This window comes from Leptonychotes weddellii, chromosome 4 (assembly GCF_054177405.1).
Source record: "Leptonychotes weddellii isolate Sample4059 chromosome 4, ASM5417740v2, whole genome shotgun sequence".
NCBI classification, from domain to species: domain Eukaryota; kingdom Metazoa; phylum Chordata; class Mammalia; order Carnivora; family Phocidae; genus Leptonychotes; species Leptonychotes weddellii.
Window position 1 is genome coordinate 148,041,955 of NC_138372.1, and position 10,098 is coordinate 148,052,052.

Consider the following 10,098-nt stretch of genomic DNA (forward strand, 5'->3'; position numbering starts at 1 on the left):
TACCACAAGTTGCCTTGTGGATACTACCAGTAGATGTCTACAGGATTCCTAGTTACCAAGTGACATCTCCATGGAAACTGGTTAATATTTATGAATCAGAGCAAGGGTTTAGATATGGACAGGCCATATCTATCCCGTATTTTATCCCAACACTATTAGGTCTCACAGGCTATCACTTATATCTAGAAATTTTCTTTAAAAAAGAAGGAAGTGATCTAAACCCTGAAAGTTTGAGCTTTTGCCCCAAGGAAGTTGAGTTAACACAAAACATGTTTTTCCTAGAAGAGACTAGCAAGTTTATCTTATCATTAACAGGAAAACATGAGCCAAATTAAAATGTTATACCAAAATGAATTTTTTTTCAATTGTACAGTTGTCAAGCACTATATTTTAAACCTACTACTATATGTTTTAGAAAGTATCACCATTGGATATTTGATAATTATCTCCTACTCATAGTAGTTGCTGTATTTGAAAATAGTAATCTAAATCACAATCATTTTACTAAGATATTTCTGGATTCTTACAAATTCTATGAGATTATAACATAAGGTTAATATAATTTGCCTTTCACTTTTTAAGATATATCCACAAAGGGTTTATATAAATGGATTAAACACCAGCCTAAGAAAGAACACTTAGCAAACCATAAAGATTTTATTTTAAGCATTAAATATTTTTTAAAGAAACAACCAAAATATTGGCTTAAGAAAAAAAACACTTAGCAACTGAAAGCCTTAAAGATCTTTCTTTAAATAAAAATAAATGATATTTTCTTTCTCGACTATGTTGGAATCATTCTAATATCAATGTTATGGAGATTGATTCAATTCCTAGGAAAATAATGAAAATTTTATAACAGAATCTCCATATCATCTTTAATATACTGATTTCTGTGACTACTTCTTAAGTACATACATTCTTTCTCCTTACATTTTCTTGCTGTACTTTGCTTAAAAATCCATTGTCACTATCACTTGCCGGTAGCGGCTGACAGAGGCCCCCTCCTCCGCCATCTATGGGTGGGGGAAGAGGAACCATGAGAGACTATGAACTCTGAGAAACAAACCGAGGGTTCTAGAGGGTAGGGGGGTGGGGGGGATGGGTTAGCCTGGTGATGGGTATTAAAGAGGGCACGTACTGCATGGAGCACTGGGTGTTATACGCAAACAATGAATCATGGAACACCACATCAAAAACTAATGATGTAATGTATGGTGATTAACATAACCTAATAATATAAATAAATAAATAAATAAATAAATAAATAAATAAATGTAAAAGAAGAAAAAATCCATTGTCACCTGGTTTTAAGTGATCCTCTTAATCAGAATCTGAGTGTAATGTTTCCAAAATACTTTTTTCTCCTAGATAACAGCCATTAATAACTCTGGGTAGTCTCTGTGTTAATGCATATAGTTAACTCACAACCAGAATAAAAGGACTATAAAACAGCAAGGTGAGATAAATGAAATATTATTCCTAATATTCTACTCTATATCTAAATTCTCATTTCATATATTAAAACTTTGGTTCAACTCTAAATGCAGTCGGTCATATGGCTTAATTTTAACTCATAAATGTTAAAATGTTTAGCAAGATAAAGTATTTTACTAGAAATTATTGTTTGACTAATGTTAAGCAAAAATGAATCACTAACATTGTGTTTCTGACATACAATGCTTCACTCAGGTTACTAGTTGTGTTTCACAGTGAACTGTCTACTTCAGAGAAATCTGAAATGAAATAATAATTCGCCAGTTTACTGTCAAACACATCCACAAGTTCTGAACAGAATTTTGGTCTGAGGGATACATAGGAAGATTGGCATATAAGTTTTAAGGATGGGAATGAAAAAGTAAATATAGTTAGCTATGGAAGAATTTAATTCTATCATTATCAACTAATATGGTAAAAGGCCTTAAATGTTATATTGGCATGAACTATAAACATAAATTTACATCACAGAGGAAATGCTATAGGGAGTTTTTAATGGTTCTTTTAGACAGACCAATAGTTACTTAGACCATTTTGACTATTAAATATCTTCATTATCTCTGCGGGTTGTGTAGACATTGTACTAATTACAACAATGAACTCCATAAACCAGACAAGCTCATTAAGCAAGAAGTAAAAGAAGTTTCTTTTTTTTTAACCACAGAATAAAAGGAAAAAAGAGAATTTCAAGATGAAAGGAATGATTTAGCCCTGAATGAGACTTGAAGGAAAAAAAAAGTGATGTTAATAATAAAATCAAAAGGAAATAAGGTAGAAGATTAGAAGTTATTCTCAAACACTATACACCAATGGAACTCAACATCTTATTCTCTCAAAACTCAGTAAATGAAAATAACTAGCTGACTTCCTAACCTTAAAATAATGCATTTTGTCTATTGTATGAAAAGGGGATTATTTTGAGATAACAATTCAAGTACAGTTTATGAATTTTCCCACAGTATGTACTCACTAAAAAATAAATAATATCTACAATAATATGAAATATACATAGAGAGACTATATCTCTTGAATTGTATTAGCAAAGCCCTGTCTATTGTCTTCACCAGGAAAATAGCCTAATTGTCCATGTTCAACATTCTTATTAAACTATGTACATCTAAATTATCTGAACCAAAAGTTTTGATCTTCTCTTACTATGTCACAGTCCCACCTCCAACCCTGAATCCCAATGACTCACATTGATAGCTATCAAATTAAAGGAGGAGTTTTGTGATTAGAATGCTGGGATGGGATTCCTTGTGCTTTATTATAAATGGATATACCAAGGTATACAAAGAAAAACTGATGCCTAAGCAAAATTAGAAAAAAATACAGCATTACACAGATTGCTTTGATGTTGTGCTTTATTTTTAAATTTGAATATTATTTTAAAAATTGTTATGAGTTTTTATAGCATAACTGAGTTTATTTTTTAAAATTTCATTTTAAAATTGTGATCTAAGGAAAAGCCCTTTTTTCCCTGGAGAAGTGGGAATGTACTTATAAAATGTAGGATTTTTCATTTTTACATGTGGTTCCAGGATTCAGATTTATGTTTGATCACAATTTTTAAACTACTTCTATCTCATGGTTAGAAAGTATATTTCTCACCCATTTCCCATGGTTGATTATTTCTTTCCACTGAAGCATCTTTATTCACTGAATGTCTGACTTTTGCTCATAGAAATCCTAATACATTTTTAATTGCACAATAATTATGTGTCCTCCAACTGTGCCTTTTTTTTCCACTGATGGAGAAACCAAGGCTCAAACAACTCAGATAGCAATTAGTAACCTCACAAACTCCAATTCTTAGTCTTTCCCTTAGAGATTACCCTGGGCCCCTGATAATCTTATTTATCTTTGTTCGGTAACTCTGCACTCACGTTTATGTCAAAACATTCCCAAATCTAAGAAATGGATACTCCTCCAAAGTTGTTTTCACTTAAATTATGTGCATCTAAAATGTCACAGGCCTCTGTATAACTGAGGTTTATGGCAGTGCATTTTCAATACAATTTGAAAGTTCCATTCATTAAATATGTTTTTCTCACCAGAAAGACACACAGCTGATCCCAAAAAGGATGACATCTCTTTGAGAAACTATGTAATAAAGTATTTTCCTTCCTAACTTTAAAATATGCTGTATTTACTATTGATGTATCTTTGTTAAATTGAAAATAAGTGTCTAGAAAATATTAACCTACATAAGAAGAATCACATAAACAAGGTTATGGAAGAAAAGGGAAAGTCAAAATGTGATAAAATCTGTAAGAATTTAGAAAACATAATCTATAATATAGAAATTCATATATTTGGGTAATTGGAATTAATTATATGCTGCACTTCCTAAACTTACATACCAAAGACAATTTTGTGATTATCTACAGCTATAGCATCTTAGTACGTTAAGAAAAAATGAAAAATGTTGTAATAATATTTCATAGTTGAATAATGGTGACTGATGGGTAAAAACATAATACTTTTAAATAAACACCATTTAGGGTTAAGGTTTTAGGTATTGGACAATTGTCATCTGAAAATCTCTTTCTAATTTAGAAATTAAGAACACATGATATTTATAGAAATGGAAAATAGATTTTAGGTTTATAATAAAAATCAAATGACAATGCTATGGAGGTTTCAAAAAATAAATATGAGGACTTCCAAACACCACAGATAAGAAAAATTACACCACTTACGTGTGACGTAGCACAATTCAAGTTCTCATTAGAAGAGGTTTAATGAGATTTGAATGCAGGAAGAATTTTAAAAACAAAGACTAATATAGTAAAATGATATTGAAATAAGTTTCTTGGGGGGAGAGTTGAAAATTGAAGAGAAAAAAATTTTGAAACATAGTAGAGATAATAATAGGGTTTTCAAAGAAGGGATTTCCAACATAAATAAACCCAGGGGGAAAAAAGAGTCAGTTTTATTTTAGATAGAAGTGGACATATTCAGTGTGGGATCTGGGAAGGGGGAAGCAATTTGCATACCAAAGGTAATTTATTTAAATCAAGACTTTTCTGAGTATTTTTGAGTTAAAATAGAATTACATTTGTTAGCGTGTTATCCACTACCTCTACTTAACCCTATTTAAATTATATCTGAACCAATAAGGAAGCTAGTTTCTAACACAATTTACGCTCTATTGAGGAAGGCGTGTTAGTGTGTCTATGTGCCTACGCCATCCATGATGGGACATACAGCTAATGCCATTCAGGAACCTTTAGTAAGCTTGCAATTAATTTTCAAGGTTTTTTATAAAGAACACAGGTTAAACAGAAATGCTATGGAGAAAATAATCAGTCTTTGGAAACCTAGAGCTTCATTAAAACATTAAATTAATTCAAAATAAAAGGTAACGGTAATAATCACTGGGTACTCAATAAGTATTTGAGTTATTAAGAAACTGTATTATATGGAAACCTGGTTATGACTTCTGTACAGTAGTTTTTGCTCTCTTTCATTGGCTTTAATCTAGATACCAGTGATTTTAAATGGTAGCCTAGTACAATGTAAAACAGGATGATTAGCATTTCATGCTAGGGCATGTCTTTCAGGTTGTCAGAATTATGAATTTTACAGCTATTTAAGTTTGCTTCTTAGAGGGTTTTCTCTTTTTTAGCCCAATTTTGTTTATAGTTTCAAGAATTACTTCTCCAAATGAATTTATGTTGTCTAGGTAAAATGTTATTTGGACATAATGCAGTTAGAAAAACCAGGCCGTAATCAGGACAGTTTTAAAAGGATACATGTCAAGGTGGATTTTTATATAATAAAACTTTTCCTTGATCATATTATAAAGTCATAGCTTCCATTTTCTTAGGCCACTTTATTTCCTCTACATTATGTAGATATAGATTACACCAAAAATTACCCTCTTTTGAACTCCTTTTCCTGAAGAAAATTGAAAAAATGCATACCCCATAAAACACTTCCTTTCTATTTTACTGCAGTGAATTCACTGTTAGGCTCTTTTTCACTCCTGAAACCAGATAGGCAATGCCAGAAAATCAAATTGAACCTGAAAGTACTTATAAAAGCCAATTTAAGATCAGCAAGTAGAATATTGAAAATAATAATTAAATATACAAATCTACTGGCAGCTTTGCCCTATTACCTTATAATGCAAAACAACCCTATCTACGGATACCAGTTTCATGAAACCATACTACATAAAGCAAATGAAGTATCATTTTATTTTTGAGATAGATCATGTTTTTTCCTCCAGGTTATACATTTAAACATAAAATACTTTATTTCTATTCAGATGAGGAAAAGCCATCTGACTGAAAGATTTCATGAATCTAGTAGAAAAGATCACCACATGAGTCAAAGATGAGAGTCTTTTGAATTCCTGCCATGCCATCTGTTTTAACTCATTGCAGAGGAATTAGAGCCAAAAAATCATACGGCTGGAAAGCCCCAAAAGGAAGGGGTCAACCCAGAGAGATAAAGAAGCTCCACAACAATTTTTTTTTCAATAGAAGAAGTCCTCTGATTCCTGAAGGACACAAAAATTTTAGATATTGAAATTGGAAATTCAACAAAATATTATTTCAAAATTTAAAGGTGACAATGGCTGAAACTGGTAAGATTCAAGTTACTATGCTCTGGACAGCTATTTTTAATAAAATATGTAAAAGTAATTTTCTATGCATATTTAATTTTCAATTTTAAAATACAGTATTTTATGATGAGTAATGTATTCAGTTATGAGAAATGCATAGATTTAAGAGCATATTTGCATTCCTGCCTCCATTCAAATTAACTACATTAGCAATAGAAATTATAGATTTTTCTACAGTGGGTTTTGTCTAAAATCTTTACTTTTAAGTTATTATTTTAGGGATTTTTATTACAGTAATACCCAATACACTATTATAAATGTCAAAATACCAATCACATTAATCTGTTACTACTATTGTCAGAAATCTTATTGATAGGACGCCTATAGATAGGTTACTGGTCTTCAAAATATGAATTAATTGTTGAAATTTGTATTCCAGAAAACAGTATGTGGCCTAATAACATTTTAGGTATTAACTATAAGCTACCTAAAGTCACCATATTAAATTTGCAAAGTGCCTAAGACTTAAAACTACTATAAAGGAAAACATGAAATGAAAAAAGAAAAACAGATAAATGGAAAAATGTAACTATGGCAGTGCTCACAATTCCCCTCACAGGAGCTGATACACTACTGAGAATGAAATGAAATGAATTATTTACATAAGTAGTCTGAGGATAAAGTACACCCACATAATATTAATAAACATTGTAGAAGCTACATTTTCATTAACACTGCATCTTCATAATAATCTTGTTCTAAATAAAGAGTTTTTTTCAAGTTAATACATCAAATACTATATCCCACTTATTCAAAATTATGCCTGTTAATAAAAACAATGGATAATAATCCTAACAAGGTTAATTAAACTAGCAATAGCAAACACACTGTATATGAAAATGGATTTCAATTGATGGAGAGCCTATTTACAACTGCAGGTTTTCTTCAGTGTTTTGTGGTACAGCTTTAGGAAGCATGTCTATTTGCTGAAGCACTTTATTAAAGTAAAGCATGACATCTGTTATATATTATCTTTTAGAGGTCATAATATTCTTTATTCTGAGCACTGTGCTATAAAAACCAACTAACTTTTCTATTGTAATTTAGTTATTATCACAATATTGCCTCAGCAAGGAAATGACCATTTTGCTTATTCAAATTACCATTTATTAATGCAAAAGATATTTTGCTTCTATCACAAAATCCAGCTGTATATACCAAAATCATTTCACATATCAAAAGATACAAAGGAATTTATTAAACATACCTTGATATGGAGCACTAAATCCACGATATCGGTGATTGCTGTCTGTAACAAAATGCAGTCTGAGCCAGTTTTTGTTGCTGATAATTGGTGGTGGTATATTCATTCCAGATAACCTGAATTATAAAAGACAAGAACAACAAAATTTTTAAAAACTTTTCAGCAGTAAATGTTTTCACTGAATTGGGACCCTGAAAAATGTCTACCTGTATACAATATTCATGACATTTCATTTTTAATTTTTAAATATGAATACATTAGTTATTTTATGCATAGGAAAGTCAATCATAGAATGGTGCAACTCCAAACGTGCTTTCCAATCAGTTTGCATATATTAATAAAATAAACTGTGAACTGGATATAATTTTTGATTCACCCAAATTTATTGCCTAGATAATAATAAACATAATAGAGGCTGAGCTAATGGTGCTGGTCCTTATGCTCCTCAAGAATATATTGATATGGTATAGTTAGAAAATAGACTTCAAAGCAATTGATATACTCTTTCCACTTAATATATTTTCCACATTGCATATTCTACGGCAAATTTCCTAATTTCTTTTCATAGGGCAAGCACTCTTTTAATGTGATTTCCAATACTATAAATTTTTGTGATTAGCTTTCATTATAATATATACTTCTATAACGCACTAGAGGTCTGCCCCAATTAACAGACAGAAAACAGATTGTATTTTGGATGTATATTTATTCTCCATATATTTAGTCACAAAGGTACCATTTCATAGTCTCCTTAAAGCAAGGTAGTTAGAGTAAAACTTTGAAACTATGCCCCAGATACTGGTCATGGTCAACAGATGAAGTAACTCTCTTGTTCTATATCTTTTGAAGATTTCCAGGGAAGCAGTTTCTCTAATTTCATTCAATAAAGGAATATTACACCCATATAACCACTCATTTAAATCCTAGGTGTGTGCAATAAAGCCAAGGTAAAATATTCTGAAAAGCTAGACTACTACATACTGAAGAAGAGTTATTCACTAAGGTTTCCTAATAACCAGTATATGATGTATCTTTACTATTATTCAAAACTTTTGCTTTTCTTCATCATACATCAAAATAGCTGGGGTGTGTGTGTGTGTGTGTGTTGGAGGGTATGATTACAACTCTTCTCTCAGTGCTTTGCAGGCAGTCACTCTAGGGGACCCGTAGGAGGAGATTGGAATATATGTTGTACACATTAATTACTGTCGAGATGCAGACGTGGTGATCCAAGGACCCTTTATACAACACGTTCCCTTATTTCCCCCAAAACCTACTTTCCCACGATATTTTGGAACTAGCTATCACTTTCTGTGGATGACTATCTGCCATGCCATAGAAATATGAATTTCACCTTTACTGTATCATTGTGGGCAGATGTATACGCACAGGTGTATAGAATGGTCTTCACAATATTACGTTCATGATTCTAACATGAACAAGATGGGTTCTATCACATACATTTCTCATCCCTCTTTGCACTTTGGAATGCATCTTCTCTAACTTTTCCCTATTAATGCCCTATTTTCTCTTTTCATAGCAGTGACCCTATTTATTGATGTAACTGGCTCCTTTTTCATATCTGAATTTAGCAAATAAAGATATGTATAACTTTATAATGTTAAGACTCAAGTTTTAAATTTTTACTTCTTTACTTTCAAAACTATCCAAGTTATATTTACCTTTGCTTGTTGGTTGGTTTGGTTTAAAAAGCAATTCAATGAGAAAGTATTTAGATTTGGTACAATTATATTTTCAATAGACTAGCATGTTTCATGCCAGGTTTTGATTTACAATTTGGTTCTCCTCACTTCCTTGATTTGATGCCCATAAATATCCATTAGGGAAAGTTTAAATTATTTTTTACAGTCTGCACACATTTCTAAGTATAATGAGACTATAATATATGGATGGTTGTAATACATTAAAGTACAGAGTTTGGAGAGAGGCCCTTAGAAGATCCAATAAATGAGAAACAACAAAGACATCAACAAAAGTAAGAGAGGAGAGAAGATGAAACAGGCAATAAAAAGGATAAACTTCCCATCTTTCCCGGGACATCAAAGATAATTTCAGCAATAGAGGGTAGAAAAGACAAGTAATAGCTACTATGGAACTATAGTTTGCAACTCAATTCACCTTCAGGAATTGAGAAAGGTGGAACTGAAGATATTAGAGTTGCCGTAGCTGGAGGCACAATACACATGGGATGGAGCAAATAAGGGCAATTTAACAGGGGTGCAAATAAGAAGATATTCCTGACAGCCTCAGTGTTTCAGCTTATGAAGCAGAACTATAGGTACGCCAAGACACTGAACCATAAAGCAAGTGCACCACAGTATCTCTCCTTCCAAATGATAGTCCGCTAGTATTGAATATTATTAAAGATAATTTACACAATATGGTTTTGTCTATGTCTTATAGAGCAATCTGGAAAATGCCTGTACATATTTCTGCACCATATTTCACATGCTATCAGGACATCTTAGAAATGGAGGACTGAGAATAAATGCTGCCTAGAAAGATTCCATTAAATTAATTTAGATAATTTATTAAATATGAAAGGAGATATTTCTTAAATATAATTCATTGTTAATCCTGATACTAAGGGTTGGAAATATAGTAGTAAATAAGACAGACAAGATCCACAATCTTGCAAAGTGAAAATAAAGAAGGTAACATAGATAAATCAATAAGATAATTTCAGATGGTGGCAAATGATGTACAAAAACATTAAAGAGTAATATGATAATGTCTAGAA

General features: G+C 31.5%; 1 protein-coding gene across 2 annotated transcripts in view; it reads right to left on the bottom strand.

The window, feature by feature from the left end:
* Nucleotides 1-10,098, bottom strand: part of CSMD3 (CUB and Sushi multiple domains 3) — a 1,160,890-nt gene that overhangs the window by 746,841 nt on the left and 403,951 nt on the right. For both annotated transcript variants that reach the window (XM_081816413.1, XM_081816412.1), the window contains exon 6: nt 7,341-7,453. In XM_081816413.1, the coding sequence (XP_081672539.1) occupies nt 7,341-7,453 (113 nt within the window). The remainder of the gene's footprint in view (nt 1-7,340; nt 7,454-10,098) is intronic.